A 26,282-nucleotide genomic window follows, 5' to 3' on the forward strand; every position below is an offset into this window, starting at 1 on the left:
CTTGCGTATGACCATACCTCTGTCATACCCTCAGGGACACTGCAGCCATTTGGAGAGGGTGCTATGCATCGTATTATTGGGATAATTCCATTGCAAAGCAGGAGTCCATACTTAAGATATGTAGTCTGGCAGTTGTATTGACTCCTGATTTTGAATGTTTAAAGTTAATAACCTGGATATAACAGACTGCAGTATAGGATAAAGCTATAGTGGATGCTTTTTCTGAAGGTGTACTGGGGACAAGAGTCTTAATAGTAGCATGAAGCTCTGGGCAGCCCAGCTTATACTGTGGCTGTAGCTAGAGTACTACGGGTTTATATCTACCAGGCAGAATACAGAGAGACAATAACAGCATCACAGGGGTAGTGAAAACCACCATAGCTATGAAAAGCATGAAGTGAAAATAAGCCACCCACAAAAGCACCAGTCAAACCCCTTTTCCCAGTGTGCTTTTCCCGATTAGCAACCTGTCTCCTCAGTCTGCGCTGTTACCGAGTTACTTCAGTACAGGAACTTCTTCCTGAAGTATTTTTTGGGGGTAGCCCAGACCTTTAAATTTGTTCTAGTCAACCTGCTGCAGCCCTGAGAAAGGGGTTGTCATTTGTCATAGAGTTATAGAATGGTTTGGGTTGGAAGGGACCTTAAAGATCATCCAGTTCTAAGCCTTCTGCCATGGGCAGGGACACCTTCCACTAAACCAGGTTGCTCCAAGTCCTCTCCAATCTGGCCTTGAACGGTGCCAGGGAGGGGGTTTTAAACAACCTGATGTAGTGGAAGGTGTAACTTACAATTACTGCCTGCTGGTTCATTCTTTGCTCATTAGTAAGCATCCTTCCTGCTATATTCACCTCTACAGGTCTGTGTTTTCCTGTTCTACAGAGGAGAGGTTTTGCATTAGTGTGGTAGTAAAGGGCAGCACTGTCAGCTCTGCAAGCATAAAAGCATGTAATTTATGAGACAAATATAGTGCTTGTTCCTTTTTATTTGCCTTCTGGTTTTGGAACTTCCAAAGTTTGTTCACTTTTTCAAAGTGACCCTGGGGGTCATGGGGATGTTGTTTGGTTTTGGACTTAAATTGAGAGTGTGATTTTATATGTTGTCATGAATCATGTTAAAGCATGATTCTTTGTTAGCTTTCTAACACAGTGTTAACACTCAAAGTGAAATTTAGCCTCTCTGCGTCTGTGTCCCAGGTTCAAGCTTGTCAGTCTCAGCACAACAGGAACTGAATTTGGTCTAACCACTCCCACTTAAATTCCTGTGAATTTCCTCACTGACTTTATTGAGAGGAGGATTTGCTCCTGCCTGGTTCATATGAGCTGTGTATGTGGTTTTTAATGGTTATAATATTGTAGCAGATCAGCTTTAGGTTAATGGACTTCTCAAAAGGTGGATTTAAACTACAGTGAGATAAAAGTAGCTATACGTTCCACTTGGCATGGTACCTGTAGGTATGAGCAGCCTTGTGTTCTCTGCAGCTTTGGCTCTGCTCCATAGGCAGTTCTGCATTCCCTAGGTCTGCGCCATGGGGCTGAATGTCTGCAAGAGGAAAAGGAGTGTCTTCTGTATGAGAAAAGTCTGTCTTCACAGAAGGAAGAAGTAGCCAGCGAAAGTCTGGTAACAGCCCTGGAGCTTCTTCAGCATATTTTCCACTAGTCTGTGTGAAGCCTTTCTTGATTATCTTGAAGGATACACAAAGCTGTTTTGCTCCAAACTTAAACTAGGACTAGCTAGAAGTGTAGGGTGCTAGTGCTTGCTTGAAAGTGAACTCTGCTCCTTCTGAAGTGACAGTTCAGGACGCAGCACCTACAACCGATGGCATTGTGGCTTTTGTGTTAACAAAACCATCTTCTGTGCTGTGACAGCAAACTGCAAGCAAACCTTTGACTGACTATATATTACAAGTAGGAGATTTTGGCAGAAATAAGAATATAAGAACATTCTCATCTTCTTTTAAATACTGTATACCTCTTGCTGATGTTCTGAGGTGAAAGCAAGAGCCTGCACATATGCATTGAAGCAACCAGAGAAGGAACGCTGAGAGGGCACAGCCCTCCCCTTGTCTTCCAAAATGGCATTTTAGTTTAAAACTGGCTTTTTGAAGAAGTGCTTTGGTTCACCTCACAGAGGTACAACTAAGAGCAGCTGTTTTCACTATACTTTCATCTCTTCTCTACTTTTTCTACTTTTGTGGGTTGTGTGTTTGTTTCAATTACTAAAACAATTTGCCACATACCCCCATCTTGTCCAGCAAAAAGAAGGAAACGCAGGTGTTGTGCATATTAAGACACAAGCTAGTGCTGTGCCTTTTCACCCCTGCAGAAGTTGCAGTCCTCTGCCCTCAGGCAGCAGTCCTTGCTACATGTAGTTTACTTGTTCTGATGTTTCTGTAAGACTTTAACGTTCTTCTAAGTCTTAAAGTTGATCTGGTACACAACACAAGTTATTTCTATGCTGTTTCACTTGTTCTGATATTTCTGTAAGACTTTAATGTTCTAAGTCTTAAAGTTGATCTGGTATGGAACACAAATCATTTCTATGCTGTAAGAAATCAGCAGGTGACTTCATATAATTTAGCTAAACTGAGATTGTCATAAAGTTTTGACCTAACAGCTCTCCCCAAATCCAGCTGCAAGTAGTGAATGTAAGAGCTACCTGGGACCTGACTTTCAGGATGTTTGATGGTTGTATGAGCCTCACAGGAGAGGGGGTGCTGATAGAAAGAGGGACTATACATATGGACTGATGTGCTTAGTAATTAAAAAATAATCTTTATTATAACTTAAATGTGATAGGAAATATGGTGAGTACAAATGCCACAAAACTAAAAGAAAAAAAAAATAATAAAAAAAAAGAAGCAGAAGTCAGTACAAAAGGACACCTTGGAAGAATTCAGCTGATGGGAGAGGTGTGGTATAAAAACCATAACATGGCTATTTTACCTGCTGCAAAAAGAGTCTATCTTCCTCAGTAAACAAGCATTTTGAACTGTACAAAATGTACTTTTTTAATTCAAGGAAGAATATATATTTATAAATATACAGATATGTACACTGTTGTAACATTCACAGTAAAAACAAAAACCCAAACAAAAGGGCCCTGGCCTGCCAAGTGTTTGGCGCACAAGGCTTCCTTTTGATGTGAACTGTTTGCAATCTTTTCTATGTAGCCTATGCAAATTTGTATACTTCAACTGACATCTAAATAGCATTTCATGCATAATGAACACAGTACAGGAACACTCTTCTGTTAAATTCTATTCACTTCCTCTGTTAACTTAACGCTCACAATCAACAGTTTGAAGTACTTACTGTCTTTCATCCTTGCAGTGGGGAAGGGGGGAATGCGTTCACTTCACCCTCTGTTTATTACTGCCTTCTAGGTCCACTTGTTCTAGTTCTTTGTATTGAAATGACTATAAAAAGCTATGATCCACTAATTAGAGTGTATGAAATCCAAGCCTGCCTGCAATTTACAGGAGCAAATGGCTTTGGGGACTCAATTATCTGTATTTAGTCTTTCCTGGAATAAATAAATGCACTTTACCTTTTCATTTAGTTTTCAGAAACCTACGTGATTGATCCCCCTCACAAATCTGCATTAATAACAGCTTGTAGCTGGAGGGCAATAGAAAGGAAATAAAAGACCAGTGAAGGCATTTAGAATGAGTCACCAAAGTGACACCTCCCAGGGTTTACATCATGCTGTTTCTGGAGGCAAATCTTGAAGAAACTTGCTCTGTCTTCCATTAATCAGAAGGCCAAGTGGTGTTCCTTGCTGCTGGAGTGTTGGTGGGAACACCAAGAGAAGGCTGCTTTGCTGTCCTGTTCAGGTAGCCTCCGACTTGTCCTTCTTAGGTACAGTATCGCACATCTCAAGCTTTCACGACAACTTCAAGGAAGTAAATGCAATACTCAGTAAAACAGATGAAGATGCCAAATCCTAAAAACTCAACTTTGTTGAAGCTGAATAACTGCGATTACATCATACATTACTGATCAGTCAGGATAGTTCCTCAGCATCCAGCTGTTCCATCATGAGCTGCAAAGAGGAGCCAATAGGAACCCTTAAGCTGGATTTTAAATGTTGCCTTTCCTTAAGAGGTCTGTAAATTGCTACATTTGAGGGCTTTCTCCTAGAATTCTTCAAAGTCTTCCTTCTGCTCCCCACACTGAAGTGCAGCCTCATCCTATTAATGCCTGTCACGTGTAGGCAGGTGCTTTTCCACCTAAAAAGCTGTGGCAGTTTCAGTTCCACGGCGGCTTCCAACTCTAACAAATTCCCGGGGAAATTTGTCCAGCTGTTCATATGCCAGTCTCCCATCTTCACCTGGATGCAAAATGTTAACGCATAATAATGTATTATGTCATTGCCCTACAACATTTAAAATACTGGATTCTCTGCTGTTAGGAAGTACTGTTCAGACACTAACTTCTTCCCCTTAAAATTCCTCTTGCTGAAGGCAACTTCAGAAATTAAATGGAAAAGTTAAGCATGCTCTGAATATTCAAATTATTTTATTTTCACATGTAATTTCCTGGTTTTATCTACAGCAAAGCAGACGTAGAGATGTGACTTGTATGATTAGATGACAGTATCTGTACCCTTGGCTTACTAAATGACCTGTGGTACTTGTCAAGATCTCAGTTGCAGCTGTGATATACTTGAGGGAGATGATGTTTATCTACTTCTACTTTGGACAGTATAAAGCTTACCCAATTCTCACTTCCTAACACTTTAAATAAGTGAGTCTAGCCACTTCTTCACTTTTACCACTGAAAACCAAGAAGCAGTCTATTTGCTAAATTTAACTATTTGTGTCTCTCAAACCCTTTTCTCTTAGGCACTGTCATCTCTGTGTACCTCAAGATAGAATTGAGCCTAGTGTGCTGAGCTGGCCATTAGGAACCAAAATGCTCTCTCTGTTTTGTCTACAGATCTCCCAGAGATTTCAGAAGTGTCCCTGCGCTAGTTGTTTTATAAAGTGAGCACTGACACGTCCAACAGCAGAGTGAATTCCTGCTGAACTGGTGAATAAAAGTATATTTGAAGGGCTTGCATAACTAAAATCACAGATGGGCACGCACATGGAGTAGAAATTCTTGCCTGATATAAAGGCCATTAAAATACAACTTTTCTCTACTGCCCTGAAACTACTGGTTTGAGTACGGATGCCCTGAAACTGTGCGGCCTTGCTTGCAGTCACACACTGCTATGCAGCTAGATTACAGATTAATGAACAGGGTATCTCTTGTCTCAAGGACAAATGAGGGTCAATGCAAGGTGCCTGAGTTATGGTGTAAAGGACTTGCAGGCTCGGGTCTGCCCAAATAAGCATATAAATGAACACTTGGCAGTGCTGATGGCATTTGGGCGTGTGACTGTGGCACTACAAGGGTGATTGATAGGAGGGGATCTCCAAGAGGGGTTTTATGAGATGCAGCAGGCAGTCTGCTCATCCTGCATCCTCAATGCTGCTTGGTTTTCAAATTAATTATGAATTATTTCTGTTTGTCAATTTCTCCTTTGCTGTTTTTAATTTTCTGCTTCATCCTCCAGGCTCACACAATTCAATTGCTCTTTCTGGCTCATTTTCATGGTTTTCAAAATTAATGATATTTAAGAATATATATTTTTTAGCCTGTTCAAGTTTCTAGGTAAAGCTTTGGTTCAATTTAGAGTCTTATGCTTGCATAACTTAGGTATCTTACATACTGCTTTGTCAAAAAAGAAAATTAATACTGCTCTAAACCAGGCAACTCACCAAGGGCAAGCAGGGTTTCGGACGCCACTTTTCTGATCTCTTCATTGTCAGACTGACAGAGTGTGACCAGCATTTTAATACTCTCGGTAGCCTGGGAAGTGCAAAAGATAAGATAAACTTTGTCATCATCACAGAGCCTGGCTGTTTTTGCCATGAAGCTTCTAAACCGTTCCCAAACAGTACAGTATCTGTAAAAGGAAGCAGTGCAGCAATGCAAAACAAAAACACTATTGCTGCTGCTGTTGCAATTCCTATTTTGCTGTTTGTACCTCTCAGATATCCTTTCTTTAAAGTAAAGCCAAGAACCACAATGAATTCAGTGTCTCTTACCTTCAGGAACCTTAAAGCCAAGCAAGCTGCTTTCTGCAGCTGGAGGTTGGGCTGGGTTAGTGCTTCACAGTAATAAATCAAGGCCTGAAAAAAGATAGAGTAATGATGAAAATGTCTGTGTCTCTACGGAGCAGAAGGACTGTGGAGGCATTGCTGCCCTGCTAAAGGGAGAGGGATTGCTGAAGTGAGCACATGGGATGGAGAAGCACAGCCCCTGCTACAGGTAATATGGTGGGATAATTCCCTACAGCAGATAGGGAATTGCCTGCAGGCCAGGCCACTAGTTATTGCTTAGTAATCTCAGGCCAGCTTTTGGTGAGGAACAGTTCATGTGAAAGCAAGAAGCACAGTCTGGCATGCTTGAGAGCCTTTCCATATAAATTGCCAAAGAGCTTTAAATGGGCCTTGGAGTCTAAATAGCTCAAGACCTGACCCTGGAGATCGTCTCTCTAATGCAGAGGTAGTAATGAACAGTCTGGGATGGACCCTAGGGGGACTGCAGGTATCTATTATAAGGTTAGCATGAGCTGCTAGACCACTTTACTGTGTGGCCCTAGAAATCAGTAGCTACTGCTGAGCAAACAAACCAGTGTGAGCAGCAAATCTCAGCAGCAGTTGGCTGCACAATGAATTCAACTGCAGCATAAGGCTACATAATGCCCTCACACAAGGCACCTTGTGGTTCTTCCTGCAGACAGTGAACTAGGTATCACCTACACATGCCTGTTCCAGGAGGAAGTTCTGTTTCACCTGAGATGCTGCCTCCATGGTGCTGGGGTTGGATGGAATGAGATACCAAGAGGATGCAAAACTGGAAGATGAAGTGGGAGGGCAAGCAAAGAGGGGATTGGATCTACAAAGAAGAGCAGCAAAGAGTGAGCTCCTTTTTCTCCTCTCTCTGCCTTCTTTCCGCCACTTATCCTCTTCCAATTGCCTCTTATTTCACTCTATCCTGACAGGGAACAAGAAGGATAGCTGGGAAAGGTCTGCCATGAAGGGGTAGAAGCCAAAGCCTGATATCTTCTTATTCTTCTTCTCCCTTCTCTTTCATTTTTGGGTTTAATCTGGCCCTGCTTGCTGCCATATCTGTGACAGATCTCAAAGCTGAGCTGTGTCTGCCCAAGGTAGTCCATCCCTCCCAGAAATGGTGGGAGGTCCCATAGATGCCTCTTTTGGAAAAAAAAATACAGAAATCCCAGACCTAATTCTTTGCATGTTGGTGATGCTGAGGACTATTGCCTTGAAGCCTTGGGCTGAAGCCAAGTCTGAGACAGGCCAGCAGAAATGCTGAAGTGTGGAAGATACCTGGAGAGCACAGCAGTCAGTAAGTACCTCAGTTTTGGTTAGTACCTGTTTAGTGTAATGACAGATAGAAGCAGACTGGTGTAATGACGGAAACAGACCTGCATATTTGCAGAAAAATTAGATGGGAAATCCCCCTGGGTAAGTTTAAATCAAGCTTGGAGCAATTACTTTATATGTGTAGACATTTGAGACACATAGGCAGAAAAAACGTCATGACGATACAGGTCTCTTATGTGACAGGTGATTTTCTGCCACTTACCTTCTCCCTGAAGTGCCTGTTTTCTGCAGTAGCTGTCAGAAGTGATGCCACAGTCTCACTGACTTCATTTTTATTTTCATTGAGAAGTAAAGCCAAAGCTCTCAAAACTTCTTGCTGTGGTGGAAGGTTATTGGAGTTTATTTTGGCCACGTTTTGCTGCAGTTTTCCATCTTTCACTGACTGCAGCACCTGAACCACAGAGGCTACAAGTGCAGGAGAAAGGTCCTTGTTATTTATTTTATCCTTTCAATATCCCAGATTTCCCTGCCAGCAATCCTCAATTTATACTATGCAGACAAAGTACACAAAAAAATCCCCCTCTGAGTAACTGCAGTATTGCAGTGTCTGCATGGGGAAGGAATTGTTTGGGCTGTAAATTGTGCTGGTTTCCCACCTGTTTTTCCAAAGGAGATGAATAGATGGGCTAGGTGGGACACTGCAGCATTTAATGCCTACTCTGAGCTAAGGGCCTACCTGTCAAATCTTCACTTTCTGCTTGAAGATGCAAATCCTCTCCGTAACAAGTGAAACCCACACCCTTGTCAGGGTAGTGACTTCCTGAGCATCTTTATGAGAGCTTTTCCTAGGCAGATTGATGTCCATCACCCAGAGCCATGTCTAATTGTTCCAGAGGAGGGCTGAAATACCTTTTTACTTCCAGGTTTTTGAGTAAAACTCCCCAGTAAGCCCAAATAATAATGAAAAACTAGGCAAGGTTCCTCCAATTCCCTCTCAGAGAAGAAAACTTGGCACACCAGGGAATGCAGTGTAGAACACTCTAGATGCTCTGTGAAGCATCTGCTTCTCTTTAGCTCTCAATGGCAGAGCCTGTCAAACACTGAACTGCTGTGATACCTTGGCTCCTGAGAATCACTCAGGTGTCTTCATTAAGGATAGTGAAAAACTGGAATGTCACCCAGTCATCCAGGCAGGCACAGAAAACCTCCCAGCCCACCACCATCAGTCATTTCCTAAAAACTAACTTTCAACATAGTTTTTCCCATTTGAATATGGAAATGGAAACAACTGAGGAAGCATCTCCATCAGCTCCTTTCTTTCAGTGGGTTCAGGTGCATTTGGACCTGCTATCCAAGGCACTTCCTTGACTCTTTTGCCCCCTTCTTTTGTAAAATTAGCTTCTGGGCTGAACTGTTTTGAGCTGAACTCAGACACCAATGGACTCCCCTGTTAGCCACCAGAATTTATATATCCTACCTTCTTTTGCGAGCTGCAGCAAATAGCTTCCAAGGTCATTAACACTGTGGCTGGCAAAATAGTTGTAATACTGGAAGACGGTAATGATCTCAGAGGACATGCTGGAGTAGAGGACAGGCTCCGTCCGATCCAGGATCTGAGACACCAGGATCCTGAAGACTGCAGGCAGTCATGGACATAGGGAGATATCAGTGAGGGAAAACAGCTGCTGGCAAAATGCCGCAGTCTACTTTAAAGCCAGAAAGAAAGAACCATATTTGCAAAGCCAGATACTTCCCAATGTTTCTAACCACAGCTGTGGCTAGGTTACAAGCTAGACACACCTTCTCCCTGCCTAGCTCTTATCACCAGAGGATATCTTTGTAAGGATGAACCTCTGCCAGTTTACTGATGGTTAATGCAGATATCTATCCCATCAATACAGTATTCTTTCTACCCGAATGATATCCTGAATCACTAAACACGTATCTACATGCACTGTCAATTACGACTCTGCGATGCCACTGTACTTCACTGAGATGCTCACAGAGACAGGATTTGGCTTTTGGCTTTGCTTGTTTTTATGTTCCTGCGTGAGCATGTGGCATGAAGAAAACTAGTCTGAGGCACTGTCTGTAAGAACTGTAGCATGGAGGAGGAAGGAAAACAGTACTCTGGGTAGGCTTCTGCAGTGCAGGTGCTCACTCCTGAGCAAGTCACCCTGCTTCCCTGTTCTGTCCCACAGACATCTAGTTTTCAGATAAACTCACTCGAATGTGTATGAATTTCATCCCCAGTGCACTGTAACGGGGCATGGACGTTATACAGACACATAAAATTACGTGTGAGGATTTGTACTTCAGCTTGTACTTTGGAATAGACTTACTTTCCAGTTAGCTCATAAACATTAGATCATAAACATCACTATATTTTCTTTTCTGCTGACCTCACCTTTTTCCCCTATTCTGATCTCACTATTTGGGGCCAAAACTGTTTTAAGAGTTGTAGCATTAGACTTAAAATACAATCTTGAAGCTGTGACGAAACAGACCTCAAAGGGTTTGGAAAACAAAGCAATGAACGTCAAAGCACACAACTGTTCTCCATTTTGATAACTGACACTTTTTTTTTTCTGCAGTAGTTGGTACCTGTTTCTGCAAGTCCTGGACACTCCTCATTCACAGTGGTGGCAAAATTGGTATCCAGCTGCTTCATCATCTTGTCTGCAGATGTGTGATACACTCCTGAAGGGCCAGTACACTTCATCCAGAAAGCCAGCAATGATAGCTTCTTGTGGAACTCTGGAATTGCTGGAGGAGAAGGCAATATGAACAATGAAACAAAGCAATGCTAGAAGCATCAACTTCCAGAAGAGAAAAGATGGTAAGAGCAAAAGAAACCTCACCTACTGATAGACAGTTACTGTTTAGTGCGTCGCCTTGTGCCATTACCTCTACAGAGTGTGATTATGTGCTCACCCCAAGTTTGTGCCATACTTTTTCTGTTTCCCATAGCAGGATGTGAGAAAACTTGCTCCTGATCCAGCTCTGGGCATTCACGTCTCTTCCTTTTAAATACCACAAAACACTAGGGAAATACCACAAATGTTCTGCACAAGACTGGTCCCTTCCTAGCACTGCTTTGTGGCCTTGGGTAAGTCACTCAACCTTGCCTCAATTTTCTGATAAACAAAGTAAATACACCATGTTGTGTTTATGTATCATGGCAGAATGCTCACAAGGGTAACTATGTGCTTGTCAAATACTTCCAAGGTATTAAAATAGATGCATCAACAGGAAAAATAACTAAATAATTCTCCATAAAGATGGCAAAATAAAATTGATAAAATGTTCAAGAAGTTGTATTATGCCTCTCATAGTTATAAGGCAGATCCTGTCTTCCCTTGGGAAAGAGGAAAGAGAGGTGGAGGAAGAATTTGGCTCTTCAGAGGTGGCAGCATCCCCACTCTATCACAGTGGTGGTGGACCTCTGTCCGTATTCTACACAAGCAGGATAAGAAGTCCTTTCTCTTCTCAGTTGCTTGGTTTTGGATACCAGAGCTGAAGATGGTATAAGGTCCCTGACCTGCTGTGGCGACTGCTACATCTGCTGGTAAGTCATGAGTTGGCCCTTATTACGGTGACATCTCCTCCAGTGATGGTGAGCTCTGCACAGCGCTCATTTCAGCAGGCATGCATGCCCAAACAAACCATTTTCAGAAGGACACCCCCTAAATTGTCTCTTACCATCAGTAAGGGAGGTGATGTTTCCCAAGTTCTCACTGCTGATCTCCGCGATATTCTCCATCACGAGGATCTGCCTGGACAGCTTATCCAGGAGGTCTCTTGCCACAAAAGGTGTTTTACTGGAGAACACAATTTGCTGGTGGAGACAAATGGGGAGAGAGGAGAAGGAGTCAACCTCAGAAGAAAAAACAACTGGCAACTGAAGTGCAATAGCAAGTTTACTGCCCTGGAACCATGGCGTCTCCTTAACTTTGAACGTTATTTTTCTCTGGGATATTGTATGGTCATGGCTGATATGCATTCTTGCTTATATCTCGTATAACACCTACATCCAGACCCAGACACTTGATTATCCAGGCAGCCATTTGCATATGTAATTTCTGATTTACGCACTCTGCAAAGCTAAAGGAATCTATCATCATAAGCCTTAAAGCCAGAACAGAATATTAATCTGACTTTCACATAATATATGCTGTGGACTTACCTGCCTGGGGGCACACCAATGGTTGCTCTTTCTCCACTCCATTTCAGCTCTGATGAACTACTCGGGTGCCTTTATTAATTTGGTGCTTTCTCCCTGCTGCTGACATCTTCACGTCATTGTTCAGCAGTCCACATAAATATTGTTCATGTCCAATCTGCTCCATGTGTGGACAATAGCTTGAGCTCACCTCCCCTAGCTGAATATGTACTGTGTACTCTTGTATTTAAACCAAAACCCTCCCTTTTTCTCATACTTGTGAGTCAGCAGTGTCCAGCTCAGCACTAAAGGTAATGGAATTTGGCTTGCTCTCTATTGCTTCAGTGGGCCTCTGGGAAAATAAAGCTAATTATATCTACGCTGGAAGAGCCAAATAATCACAAAGGGGAAGTTGCAGTATGTTTTGATTCCCAGGGAAACCCTGAAGCCCTTGCTTGCTGGAGGTTTAAAATCACATTTCCTGTGCTCAGGTTCCGAAAAAAGAACGGCTCTAAAACGTTGTGCTAGTTAGCTGTGAGCATGAACAGACAATTTTGATGTCTGCCATGTGTCAGGGGGTTGTCATGTGCTGCCTTCACTGCGTCTGTTGCAGACAGTCCACCTCACTTGCACAAATTCATTTCTGCTCTTGAACATGGAGGCCTTGTCTCAGTGGGGCCACAGGCTTCTGGTTTACCACTGAAGACATGGGCTGCTGTAACCAGCGACCTATTTCATTAGGACCTCCTGGTGAAGCCAGTGGACATTTGTAACCCAGAGCAGGGCCTGCCCTGCCAGGATGGAAATCATAGAAGCATAGAATGATTTGGGTTGGAAGGGTCCTTAAAGATCATCTAGTTCTCACTGCCCTGCCATGAGCAGGGACACCTTCTGCTAGACCAGGTTGCTCCGAGCTCTGTCCAGCCTGGCCTTGATCACTGCCAAGGATGGGGCAGCCACAGCTTCTCTGGGCACCCTGTGCCAGTGCCTCACCACCCTCATAGTGGAGAATTTCTTCCCAATATCCAATCCCAGTTTCCCCTCTGTCAGTTTAAATCCATTCCCCTTGTCCTATCACTACATGCCCCTGTAAAAAGACCCACTCCAGCTGGTTGGGGGTGAAGGGTGTCACTGCCCTACCCCACACAGCTGCTGTCGCTGTGCTCACACTGCCTCCCAGGAGCAGCACAGACCCTGCTCGTACCCCACGTTACAGGCACACACCGGTGCCTGCAGGAAAACCCATTTCCCCAGAGGAGCTGTGCCGGTACCTGGATGAGCTGCGTGCAGTACTGCAGGTGCTTAACTATGGTGACATCCAGGCTGTCGTTCCCCGTGGTCAGCGGCAGGGGGCTGCCGGCCACGCTGGTGCCCACGCCGGTGTCCTCGGTGAGAGCTTCGCTCAGGTGTCCTCTGGCTTCCGGGTGCTCCGTCCTGTAACTGGGGAGGACGAAGGGAGGAAGGGTCAGTGCAGGGCCAGCCACGGCCGTGGCACACACACACAGACACGCTCACTCAGGGGAGAAGCAAGCAGCAATGCTGGAAGCAGCCACATCATACCGCGAAGGGGCAGCGCTGCGTGGCCGGGAGCCGGAGGGCCGTACCCACCGAGGGGACGGCTCTCTGGGCCCTGACTGGTTTTCCCTGAGCGATGCAATGCCCTGAACAGCAACCCTTTTTAACCTGCAGGCACTGTCGCTTGGTGGTGACAGCTTCCTCTCAGCTGTTGGTGAATCGCCTCCCCAGTCAAGGTGGATTAAGCACCGTTCGTGACATCCCGAGCACCGAGCTGCTAAGAACAGCTCTGTGCTTTCCTTGTCCTCCTGCTACCAAACCTAGTGCTCGTTGCAGAAGGAAAGGAAATCCACTGCTGGAGTCAGAGACATGATGTTTTCATAGGCTGTTTCAGGCAGAATTTGTACAGCTTGCTTTGCTAATTGTTTCTGTAAGAGCGTAAAGCTGGCCTCACTGTGTTTTAAATCCTTATATCCAACATTGTCTTGTACGAATGTGTTTAAACACAAAGCCTGAGGTCAGCCTCCAGATGGCAAGTGTATTTGGCTGCAAGTTCAGAAGTTTCAGCACTTGCAATCTTTACACTGAGTCGCACACTTACACATCTAAAAATGGAAGCAGGAATCTACACTGTCTGGGGATGAGCCAGAGGGGAAAAAAAGAAAATGTAACTAACTTCTACTTTCGCTTAAGGGATTTGAGTTGCTTTCCGAGTTAGCTTGTAACTGACTTACATTTTTGCTGCCTAATTTCAATTCATGCTAAAGCGCCTGGTTAAAGCCGGATCCTTAAATCAACACAGGCTGAATGAGCTCAGTGCCATTTTAGCAACGCCATTTTCCAAGTTTGTCTTCCCACCAAGTCATATTCTGGAGAAAAAGATACTCAGTGTGGTGGTGGGAACTGCATGGTGGCTGCTTGTTTGCACTCAAAATCCTTTTAAACAGGCCACAATAAGCTGCAAGAAGCATAGCTCCCCGGCTGGGAAGCAAGGGGTGCCAGGGAGCCATGTTCTTTTCTTTTTTTCCAGCTCTAGCACTGCTTATATGCCTGCTGGGCATTGTGTCAGCTGCAAGGATGCAAACATGCTTTTAGGATCTAATGACTGAAACACAGCATCTTAAGGTCACACAACAATGACAGACCATGGCACAAACACCACAGCTATTTCTTTTTGTTTTTTTCTTCTCAGAAAGACCAAAAGTGATGAAAGAAGGGCAGGTAACACGCAGGGCCATGAACAGAGTACCAGTCATCACTCTTACATTCCAAAGGAAACCTACACCATGCTGCTTAAATCTGGCCCTGTGTTATTGTTACTGACAAGCTTAATCCACTGCAAAGACTCATTCGGCTAGAGAGAAAAGACAAAGGGAGGGGGGAAAAACCACAGAGGAATTAGTAATTGCATCCAAGGAAAGCCAGGTCCAAACCTATGTCAAGGAAGAGGCTCTGCCAGTATTGATGTCAGCTTAATTTAATTTAACCTTCTCCTTTGGAGGACAGATTGCATATATTTCAACAGGGAAAAAAAATGATCCTGGAAGCTGAAGATTTTGTATGCAGCAGCCACGGGGAACCCTCTGACCCTATGAACTCATCAAGGATTACTCAAGTCTTCCTTGAATAATGTGTGCACCGGGATCCCCTGTTAGCGACAAAGAGCTAGGGTATCAGTTTGGCGTAAGCACAGCTGGCAGTTACTACAAACTTACCTATTCTTCTCAATCTCAGTATCTGAAAATACTGAGTCTGCACCTCCTCCACCATTACAAACCTCCACACCACCACCATCCTCATCATCAAAGTCAGAGGTGTTCAGGAAATCAAAGCTCTCTAAAGCACTTTCAACTGTTAGACTTAAACTGGAGGACCTGCTTCGGCTTACTGCTGGCTTGCACTGCAAAGGCAGAACGAACCAATGAAAACCCCAGATATTAGCTACTACTGAAAGAAAAGAAAAAAAAAGAATAAAGCTTAAAACTTTCAAATTCTTCATTTTATTTCTTTAAACTTCATTTTATTGGGTGTTTCATTTCAAACCTTCATATTCATAGCACATACAATCAAAGCCTGAGAACTGGAAAACCCCTTCCATTCCTCCTCCCCTCCCCATCCTACCCACTTTCCTCCCCAGAGCAAAACCCTCAAAGGCAAAATTTGATGTGTTTTATAGAAATGAGGAGTACAGCTTGAACCCAAGTGACTCAGCTTTCAGTGTTCTCTGAGAGGAGAGACAGCAATTAACACGGTGGAAGTTGAAAGGGGAGGGCATATTCTGTAGTTACTGTTCTCCAGCTACAGAAGCCAATTTCTAGATGTCCGATGGCACTGTGGGATTTATTCCAGATGTAACTCCAACAGACCTTAATCAGGAGTAAACATAGTCCCATATCTGCAGATTTAGTCATGGGATGAGAGGACTATTGTGGCCTTCAAAGCCACATGGCTTATCAAGGAAAAGCCAAATCAGGCATCAGAGTTGACAGAGAAAGCCAGTATTGTAACTGGGAAGTTAACAGTGGTAGAGAGTGGGGAAGAAACGTGACAGAAACTGTGCTGTTGCTGTAGGAAGTATCAGACACTCTGGTCCCACATGATGACGCATCCAGACATGCCTACAGAGTTGATTCCAGGGTCACCTTGCAGGAGCAGATATAGCTTGAAGGATCACCTCCATTGGTTTGTGCAGTGACTTCAACACCTTTAGCACCATGTGGTTATTAGATCAGAAACAGCCAGGAGCCACCAGTGCTGTTACACGAGGCACATCTTCTAGGCAGGAGCCAGGACTGTCTCAGCTTGTGGAAAGAAATCCATTGGCCTCTAAGCTGCTGCTGACTCAGCACCAGCTGCTCTAGAGCTGAGGGGGTTTGGAGTTCTGTTTCCAGTTCATCTGCACACAGTATTAATTTTATAGCAGTTGTATGTTAGCACTTGACTCTACAGCCAGGAGCTGGTCAAACACACTTCCCAACACCTCCGTGACACAGGTGGGTGCTGTATTCTGATTCCTCTGCCAGCACTGACTGTTTTAGCTACCATTTCTTTCATGACTTCTTCAGGCAAAAGCAAACAGCAACATGTGGGCTTCTTTTCTTTGCCCATCTATTATGGCCAAGAGCGATTTCTTCAGCCACAGCTGGATTCCAGCTCAGCGTTTTTGCATGGGGAGTCCAGCATGGCTGCTGGCAATGCAAGCTGATCAATAGGTGACACCCAGACATAAGCAGATCTGAAAGAGGCAATTCATCTCAAGAGTGCAGGAATCCTGTGTGCGTACATGTGTCCTCTCCCCCCCATCCCATCCTTTGTAACTTCTGATAAAAGGAGTGTAAATAAGCAGTCTCCATTGTCCCTCTGCTCTTGAATAGTTGAACTCTTTGTACAAGCTGCAGAGCAGCCAGAAAGTTAAAAAGTAACAGTAATGGTAGCTTTGCCCGCTTGAACCTCCTTGGGAAACAGTGCAAAACCCAGGGGCTACAGGCTGTTAAAAGACCACTTAACTTGGGGAAGTACCATGCAGCTGCGAACACCAATGGGAACAAGGATATTAACAAAGCTTTTGTGTAAAGATGATTCTGAAGGATAAACACATCCCTCCTTCCTCCTCTGCCATGTGTTTGAATGATGAGGCTTAAGTGATTACCAGACAGACTTGCATATGAATATGAAGCATTTGAAATGATTATTTCCCATATAATACTCTTTGCACAGTAATGCCTCAAGAGTTGTTACCAGTCACAGTGATCAGGAGTAAAGGTATTTACAACACACATGCAAAACACTTCTCTTTTTGTCAACACTTTCTGTCCATTCTGATGTAATGACAGGATGTCTCTCATTTTAAAAATGGAGGGGGGAAAGAGGAAAAGGCTTGAAAGAAGCCTAGGTGATGTGGGGATGGCAACCTTTAGCAGGACTCATGCATCTGAATCCCTTTGGTAATTTAGAAGGTTCAGATTCTATGGCTGCAAGGCCCGATCCTCAGCTGATGTAGTTTTACACAGCTCCACAGTAGTACACCCACTGAGGATGCGACCCATAGATTTAAAAGGCAGAAGGTTGGCTATAATCTGATTTTCAGTATGGCACAAAAGTGGTTTCTCCAGAGAAGGGTTTGATTTAATTACCCCTCTGCCACTGCACCTTTTTCTTTTTCCCCCAGGTTTACCACATTAAAAGGTCCATTGCTGGAGAATACAAGGCTACAGTAAGCACATCATTGACCACAGAAGTTTAAAAATTGAACACTGTGAAAGGATGCTCCAAGCAGGAGCAAATCTACTGCTACTGCGGAGTTTTACTGGTCTCCAAAAGCCCTACTTTGATGTTTGTGAGGCAGGGGAGGAGATTCTACCCACTCAGATTTTCTTTAGGGTAGTATTTTCTGAAAACGTACTCACTTTTAGGATGTCATCTAGATGCATCACCTCCTGGTCCAGGTCCTGAAACTCTTTATACTGCTCTTTATGTGGCTCAAGAGCTAAGAGAAGCCCTTGCAAGGCTTCTTCAATGCTTCCATCCAGATAAGACTTGTATCCTTCTGATTCCCCACTAATTGACCCCTCGCACAGCAGCCTCTCTGGGATCATGGGTGCCTCAGCTGATGTAAGCCTTTTTACCAGCTGCTTCGTGATGTTACCCTCATAGGTATCCAGCTCCACAGGCTTGAGCTCTGAACCTTCATCCGTGTCCTGCAGGAGAGACACTGGGACACTTGTTTCTAGGAAGACATGATCGCTCCCAGCATCAGAGGTCTTTCGGCAAACTTCAGGAGCTGCCTTTGTGGTGCTCTTGTTCTCAATCACTGCGCCCTCTCCCTCGGACAGCAGGTCCTTCGGCTCAGTGACAGAGTCTCTGCGGGAGTCACTGCTGCTACAGTCCAGGCTTGAGCTCTTGGAGGAGCTGAGACCTTGGTGCTGGCTGGGGGTCGCAGTGATGTCGGGGCTGGAGCTGACATGAGCAGAAGAGGGCTCTGCTGAGTTGGCAGGGGGCACGTGGTCTTCATAAGGCAGGTCGCCAAAAGTGAAAGAAAGAGGCCGTTTCTCGGTGGTTGCCGTTCCATTCTCAAAGACATCATCTGGCAAATTTGACTGAAAAGGTAATAGAGAAGGAGATAAAATGTTTTTCATTCAGCACTGGAAAGAGGGAAAAAATACAGTGTGTGCCTGGGAAATAAAAACATAAGGAATAGGAATAAAGAAGCATTCGAGACTTGAAAGACGGGAAAGACATTTCAGATCCAACTTCTGCTTTCATCTGGCACTGCTCCTGATTTCAGCAGGAAAACTGCTGGGACACTTGGGCTCAGCATCTCTCCAGTAAGCAGAGAGCTCTAGGAAGCAAGTCCCAGAACAGAGACTCAAACTCTGCTTGTCTTACCAGATTCCCTCAGACAGCATTTCCAGTGAGCTTCTCCAGTTCCTGCAACATGTCTCTTTTTAATGGAGTTGTACGTAAGCCACCCTGTATGCATCTTCCTATCCATTATAGATTTCTCTTGTATTTATTTTCTGACTTCTAAAGTAGCAATCCCCAAAATTTAGTGCTGTTTGCTCCAAGTTTTTCTAGTACCATGGCATTTAAATGGTGACATTACTGTGCTATTGCTTTTCTGTTGAAATTTTGTTCTGCATGTGGATATCTCTCCTAATTGTTGAGCATGAGTTATACTGAAGTCTCATTTGACAGGAGTTTCTGCCAAAATGAAAAAGAATTCTGTGGTGATGTATTGACCAGGCCACTGATCATTCAGGAAACAAAACCAGCATATACAGACCCAAAAGTGATCACAGCATGTCATGTCTCTGACAGACCTATAGAGAAAAATCACTATAGGAGTCACAACCTGCCTATCTGACCTACAGATCTTGCTCGTTTTGTGGCCAACTCACAGAAATGCACAGCACAGATGAAAGGCAACTACTATTTTGCTGACGATTTGCTGGAAAGAACCATAGACATGCACACGTTGGCAAGGTGCTAAAAGGTGCCAAAAACTTTTTTTTTTTCCCAGCACTATTAGCAGTCTTTTTTTCCCCCTAAATATAATTATACTTGAAGGTTTATTTCTTCTTTTCCTCAATATGGGTATGCTTTTAGCATCTGAAAGTCATGTTACTAAGCAAATGTTTAACATCAATCAGTGCAGCGGGAGATTTTTAGAGAATACCATTAGCTTGTATTCCTGCCCTGCTCTCTGCCCACAGATAGTTGGCTTCTGATCATTATCCCTGTAGAAACCAAGAGGAATTTTGATTCAATGGGAGCAGCATGGGCTCACAGTCATGTTCTCCCCTCTAATCAGTCAGCAAAATGAGTGAGTTGCAACAGAGAGCGACGCATGAAGCATGCGGGGGAATGGAGATGCCACATGGGGACTGACAAAAACCTTCACCAAACATAAACGAGGACTCACATATAGCTCTAGCTTTGGGCTTAGCCTGAGCGATGGCAGGTCACTAAAAGAACGACTGCGACGAAGCTTGTCAAAGAAAGTGTCTTGCAGAGCATCTAAGATTGTCAACTTTGGCCTGTCTTGCAGGGGATGCAGCCATTTCTTCAACAGTTAAAGCAAAGAGGGTGTGAGGAAGGGCAAGTTAAATGAATGCTTTACAGCAGTGTACTAGATTACAGGCATGGGATTCAGCACTTGTAAAATTCATATCTGTACAGATGGTCTATTCAGTTTATACGCAGTCCTGATTAAGCAGTCAGGACTTGATTCACACAAAAATGTGGGAGCACCCTATGAATATCTTAGGTACGGGAACAAATTTTAGCATGGGATACATTAGAAATACTAGTGCTGTAATGGTTGTTTAACTACTGTTACAAAATGAAGACACGTTTTAAAAAGCTGATTCAGGTTTTCTAGCAGTCAGGCAAGAATAGGTATGCAATAATTTGCCACACAGTTTGAAAGATGCCAAGACCACGGCCACCTTTTAGGATTAGCAGCTAGGAATGCACTTTCATTATAAGTATTTGTAAGGGTAACCTGCTGCAACCAGGGGAAAAAAGCTTCAATGTGTAAAGCAATGAAATATTTTCAGTACTTGAACTGCTTTAGGGCTTCTCATTACATAAACATGAAGCTAAACAGAGCTTACAAAGAATGAGTGGTCCTTGAAGGTTGGTGTTTCAGGAGTGCCTTGGCTGTACATGGACATTCTCCTCTGGAGAGCAGATGCCTTGCTCACATTTCCTGCAGATGGGGTCAAGTCTTCAACATCAAAGGGGCTATGGACACACAAGCAGAGAAAAACAAAAGGCTGTTAGGTTGAGAGAGAAGGAAGCTCAGGTCCACAGAAAGGATGTTTGAAAAGGTGGTTTATTAGCACATCAAAACCCAGAGGCAGCAAGTTCTTTTAACAGAAATGTTTAAAAGAAAATGTTGCTAATTAGACAGCAGGTTCCCAAGTGTGGTTTTCTGTTCTGGTAAGTGTTCTACTCTCAGACATCACTTATGTAGCATAGTTATTCTTCTCACATGAAAAGTATTCTTGGATTTGAGTTGCCAAGTGTCACACATACTAATGAGAAAGGTGCTCTACTATTAATAGAGCTGTTGCATTATAAAGGAAACCAGCAGCTGTTATTGCTGACTTCATGTTTATTGTATTAGAAGAAACAGCATACATGACTGTAAAAGTTAAATACATCAATGCTTCTTCATTTACCTATTTCATTAAAATGCAGTGAGAATTGGGTTTGAATCCTAACACTGTGCTGACCAATGCAGACACATATGGCAATGCTAGGAGATTTCCTACCATCCTCATGGTGAATGAAGCCCTTAAAAGCCAGCTTTTAAAGATGGACAACTTCTGATCTTGGCTAGGCTGGCATAAATCCAGGACAATCTACTGAACTTTACACTAATATTAAAAAAATGAATGCACATATGAGCACTCAGTTCTGTCCCTCTTTTAAGCTTAGGGAAGAATTTTACACTTAAACAATTCTATGATCTCTCATCACTATATGTTTCACATGTCTTTCAATGTCAGTACTTACCAAACCTAATTTAACAGCCAAAACCAGGCACAAACCCCTTTTGCCACAGGTAACACAACGAATCTATGGCTGGCCATGAACTATTTCTCATCTCCCAGACTTGGGCTACAATTCCTTTCCCATCTGTCTCAGCAGTAAGCAAAATAAAGAGAAGAGACTACATGGATGGACCTTTTCTCTTCTGCAGTGAATTTTTACAGTTGCTTAACCAACCAACCAGTTGTACTTACTACCAGGTGATTTCAAGGTTCAGCTTTATTGTGCCAAGGTCATTAATGTCTACTGCAACCACCTGAGGCCGAGCTGCAAACAGGTCTTTTGTCTCACAGGTAACACTTCCCACAAGGATATGAGTAGCAAGTCCTTTAACTTCTGTGACCTGTAAGAGACCAGAAAAAGACATAGAATCGCAGAGTGGTTTGGGTTGGAAGGGATCTTTAAAGCTCACCCAGTTCCAACCCCCCTGCCACAGGCAGGGACACCTTCCACTAGACCAGGTTGCTCAAAGCCTCGTCCAGCCTGGCCTTGAGCACTGCCAGGGATGGGGAAGCCACAGCTTCTCTGGGCAACTTGTGCCAGTGACTCACCACCCTCACAGTGGATGGAGCAGTGGTGGAAAGACCTGTGTATTTCTCCAGATCAACAGATGCTGCTTTCTTATCTGAGCAGTATTAACAAACTCATCAGGACTGGGATTTTTTGGTTTTTATATATTTTTTATATTTGGTTTATATTTTTTTGTTGGTGGTTTTCTTGAATGCTGTTAATAAACAGGTTTCCAGTGCTCCCTTGCTTTGATGTAACTGATCTGAGTTCCTGGAGAGCGATGTGAGGCTATGGGGAGAGTTAGGATAACCTCTCCACAAGACTCCCAAACTAGTAAGTCTCACAGCATCTAGGATGGACAATACTATAGTACATCACTCTAGTAGGTATGTTGGAAATACTAATGATAGCTCATTTCGGAAGAGTTTAATGATGCTGATAGTGCGTGAGAAGGCAGCTTCATGACTCCTTGCTTGCAGGCAAAGGAGTCAGCATGTGTACCTTAATGGAAATCAATCCAACAATGAGAGGGAGGAAAACCATTTCTTCTCCATCCCAGCTCTGCTTGCCATTCACTTCTATTTTGCCCTTCAGTTTCCATCGCTGGCGACCGTAACGCATGAAAATCTGAAAAAGAGAAATCCTCGTATTTTCTTGAGAAATCTGCTCTCGTGATGCACAAAAATCAGAAGCAGAATTGGGGAAAAGGGTCAGTAAAACGTTGGAAGAGGTAGTGGCTTGGTGCTGCTCTTCTGCTTCCCATCAAGCCAAAAGGAAAAGGTCTATCCTGCAGGATCTGTGCCTCCCAGCTCTCCTAAACACTTTTGGTAATGCACCTCTTGCCCCAGCTTTTACCTTTGTGTACCTAGATGACAACCAGCTGCAGGAGCTTTAACTCTATTTGCAGGAAAGCAGCAACGAGGAGGGCAGGATGAAAGCCCTCATGACATTTCCTGACATCTACAGCTTGCTGGATCTGCTGCCTTCCCAGGCAGAAGAGAGGGTAGATGAGCTCATGGGTATCCCCCATCAGAGGCCTCGCCAGCTGTGAGACTTTGGCTGCCCAGTGATGCATATAACAATGCAGTAAGACAATTTGAAGTGATAAGAGCAGCAAGCCCATTTTGGGCTGCGAGGTTGCCTGGGAGAGAGCTGTACCAACTAATTGGCCCCACAGGGGAAGCACACGCTTGCAGGCATGAAAGCATCAGGAGAGATTTCTCACAGGGAATGAGAGTGGGAACAAATGAATCAATGATCAAGACATCTGGGAAGTACAGGTTGGGGAGATCCATTACCAAGCCACTGTGATTTATTGCAGGGTTAGCTCTGTTCTCTATAGAGCTGGAGGCTTTTACTTAATTAACCTGCTGATAATATTCTCCACTGGAGTGTTGTACTGACCAGAGATCCTGACACAGACTCATAGCAGGTAATATCTGGGTCTGAAGAAATGGTTATTCTTTCTGCTTCTCTGCTTTATGACGAAGTCTTAGCATCCAGTAAGGATGTGTTCAGTTTGCTCTACATGCATGGGATGAAACATATGCATTTTCCAGGGGAATTAGAAAAGTTTGTCACAAATAAAATTTTTAAAATTTAAAAAGCATAAAGAAAACTTGTAGTCCTTCTAATAGACATTATCCAGTGCTCTGACTATAATTTTCAGGTCTTCTGACAGATGCCTTGGCAAAGGCAGACATAAGGAGAACTATAAGGTTTTTCAGAGTGTATACTGGAAAAATAATTGCTGTTTCTTGGGGTGCTGATGTGAAAAGGTCTTATTCATTTTGATGTGAAAAGCAGCAGAAATCTGCCTTCTGATTCTTTTACTATTAAATAAACCATAAACCAACGCAAACATACCTCGTATTGATCTCCTGGGCAGAGCCGAGCGAAGCCAGCCAGACCTGAGAAGGAAAGACATGAGGGGCTATGGGAGGGCCTGGGCCCGGTGGTGTCCGGCAGCGGGTTGCAGTGGGGTGCCCAAGGCCACTGCTGCTGTGCTTGGACAGGAAAGGGTGGCAGCACCCTACAGCCCATTCACCCACTCGCTGGGAGGTGTCTGTAACCCCCCTCTTATTTCTGCCTCCTTTCCCCCCAGTCTTATAGAATCATAGAATCATAGAATAGTTAGGGTTGGAAAGGACCTTAAGATCATCAATCTTAATTTTCTTTCTATTTTTTTCCAGTACATAATGAATTGGGTTGGGGCTTCTTGCATAAGAAAGACTTGCACTTCCCACCTGGTTTATCCTGAAGAGCTCCAAGTTTCCTTTTATGTAATAATTATACAAAAAGAAGAAACAGCTTCCTGACATCATCTGGCTTCAGAAGCTCGGCTTAACACCCTTACTATCGCATGGTGCAGGTGAGCTGTGGAATACCATGCACTGCTTGCTTCCTAGCACTAATCAGATGGAGCTATACATTTTAACACAGATTCCCTTTTAGTACATCTTAATAGAGAGACAGTAAATGAGACAGGCTCCTTCTGCTTGGCATTTCCTTAACATTATCATTCCCATACTAGCTGAGTATCTTTCAATAGTAAATACATCACAAAAAGTGACTGACATCTGTAAAATGAGATTTACCCATCTTTCCCCAGAGGGGGAGTAGTGCAGCAAAGCACTAGTGTTTATTTGATCTGTTTAGTATTTTTTCTTTAAGGCAGCACATGGTGATGCTATTTCTATACTGGTGCTGTGCATATGAAGTGAAAGTTTCCTGAGGAACCATGCTGAAATCCCAGGGAAGCTACTGTCCCTCTCCTAGCCTTGCGACCTTCTCTTCTACAGGATTGAACTGGTGGTTTTTCATTCAGAGGGATCCTCCCCTTTCTCACAGATCTCCTCAGTAGGTAGCTGCTGCACCTCTTTTGCTATAGAAATTTACCAGCTTTGCCTGGGTAAGCCTAAAACTATGCCTCTAGTAGTGTTGCAATGCCCAAAGAAACCATCTTGAGGAGACATACGAAGCCTGTGGCAGAGAAAGGAATGAAACCAAAATTGCTGGGGTCTTCAGGCTGCGTTTGCCTTAAAATGCCATGACTGAACCTATATGGGTGTGTTAAAGCAAGTATGGTGAGCCCTAGTATTGGCTTTATTTGCTGGGCTGAATTAGTCCCCATCCCTGAATGCAGTCGTGGCCTGTCCCTGTGGCCTGCTTGACCCTCCTCTTCCATTTCTTTGACCAGAAAAGAGTTTTCTTCAGTCGTCTTACTGTGCAGCCCTTACAGAGGGGCCCTTGCACAGCACTCATATTACCAATTCCTTCCTAGTTTATTTACTGTTTATAAATAATTCAAGCTTACTAGCACTTCACTGCTGTTTCATTCTCCCCAGGCACACTTTTATAAGTGAATTTGATCTCTGCTGGGATACATCACTGAAAGTATCTGAGGAAAATAAAAGGTCCTTTCTTTGCTCAGTGGATGGGGTTGGAGGGTGAGGAAGCACAGCTTAAAATTCCACATGGATGCTGTCTGGAGTCAAGGTCCGTGAGTGGTGACTGGCCTAACCAGGCTTGTCAAGTCTCTTCAGCCTGATGAACAGGGGGCTAAGAGCTTACTTGATTACAGGGGATATAGTACTTTCCTAGGAAACAACATTTTGGTAACTGACTGGCTTCTGGGGACCAAACACATGGCAGAAGCCAATGGCTACTATACAAGCACCATGCCTGTAGTGTAAATGGAATGGGTGATTGCTCCTGGGGTATCAGCACAAGTAATTAGGGAATAGGGTCCTTACGTGGCTGTGGTAAGGTGCCAGGGCCACCTGAAGCTCACACAGCCTGTGCAGCCCTGCCCATGTGCAGGATGCTGGACATGTGGGCACATGGACTGTGGTTGTGCTGCTGGGCTCCATGCTGCAGAGCCCCTGGTGCATCAGGCCAGTGTATTGCGTTCCGTGTGTGAGACAGCTGGGTGTTTCACCTCCTGCTATCTTGGTACTTCCAAGAGGCAGAGGAGCATTTTCCTACACATCGTAACAGGACACACTGATTCCATACAGGCACTTCTAATTTTCCACTGTTTAATTTCAGCACCTGATTAACCCCTGAGCAGTAATCTAAGCCTGCAGAGAAGTTTATTCTCTTTATTTTGAAAAATAATTAGGCTTTTGGGGGGGCTTTTTTTGAATACCAGTTGTAAAAATGCAGTGTGGGTCCCCTGCTCCCTGGCAGTGCTGTGTAGTTTGGCTTGCTTTCAGTGTAAGTGACAGAGGGCACAATGTAAAAATAACTTTCACTGGAATGGCTAGGAACAGATAAGATTTGGGGAGAGGAATGCTTTGATTTTAAATTAGATCCTAAAGTTAGCTGGATATACTGCAGTATAACTTAAGGGAGGGGCTTGCTCTGTGATCTGCAGGCTTTTGTGCTAGAGCTGTTGTCAGCTTTAGCAGTGGCTGGATTGTCCTATTGTATTCCTGCTCCTAGGGAAGACTATCTAAATAGAAATCTTAGATGTCCTAATTAGAGAATACTGAACAATACAGCATTTCTCTTTGCTATTTTCTAATTTGGGCTTCTTTATGTTACGAGAACTGTGTTCAGAGGTAGCTGTTGTTCAAGGTTTGTGCTCAGCTCTCACACATGAATGCAGCACCTGACTTCTTGAGAGCTCATGAGCTT

General features: G+C 43.9%; 1 protein-coding gene and 1 long non-coding RNA gene across 3 annotated transcripts in view; one reads left to right on the top strand and one right to left on the bottom strand.

Moving 5' to 3' along the window:
• Positions 1–2,751: 2,751 nt before the first annotated feature.
• Positions 2,752–26,282, bottom strand: part of RIPOR2 (RHO family interacting cell polarization regulator 2) — a 64,511-nt gene continuing 40,980 nt past the window's right edge. Inside the window, 15 exon segments of the mRNA XM_062621679.1 lie at positions 2,752–4,293; positions 4,295–4,329; positions 5,765–5,855; positions 6,095–6,178; positions 7,659–7,861; positions 8,874–9,032; positions 10,001–10,162; positions 11,099–11,234; positions 12,830–12,998; positions 14,789–14,973; positions 17,480–18,169; positions 20,189–20,318; positions 21,326–21,474; positions 22,143–22,268; positions 23,508–23,551. Coding sequence (XP_062477663.1) covers positions 4,003–4,293; positions 4,295–4,329; positions 5,765–5,855; positions 6,095–6,178; positions 7,659–7,861; positions 8,874–9,032; positions 10,001–10,162; positions 11,099–11,234; positions 12,830–12,998; positions 14,789–14,973; positions 17,480–18,169; positions 20,189–20,318; positions 21,326–21,474; positions 22,143–22,268; positions 23,508–23,551 — 2,654 coding nt within the window. The 3' untranslated portion in view covers positions 2,752–4,002.
• Positions 4,263–12,204, top strand: LOC134165171 (uncharacterized). Of its 2 annotated transcripts, none has more exons than XR_009965415.1 (3): positions 4,263–5,030; positions 9,991–10,235; positions 10,367–12,204. It is a non-coding gene; the product is annotated as an uncharacterized LOC134165171 (long non-coding RNA). The 2 variants fall into 2 exon arrangements; XR_009965416.1 differs by lacking the exon at positions 4,263–5,030 and adding an exon at positions 7,127–7,418.

Source organism: Pezoporus occidentalis, unplaced genomic scaffold (assembly GCF_034315485.1).
Source record: "Pezoporus occidentalis ecotype Australia unplaced genomic scaffold, CSIRO_AGI_Poc_V1 ctg231, whole genome shotgun sequence".
In the NCBI taxonomy this organism is placed as follows: Eukaryota; Metazoa; Chordata; class Aves; order Psittaciformes; family Psittacidae; genus Pezoporus; species Pezoporus occidentalis.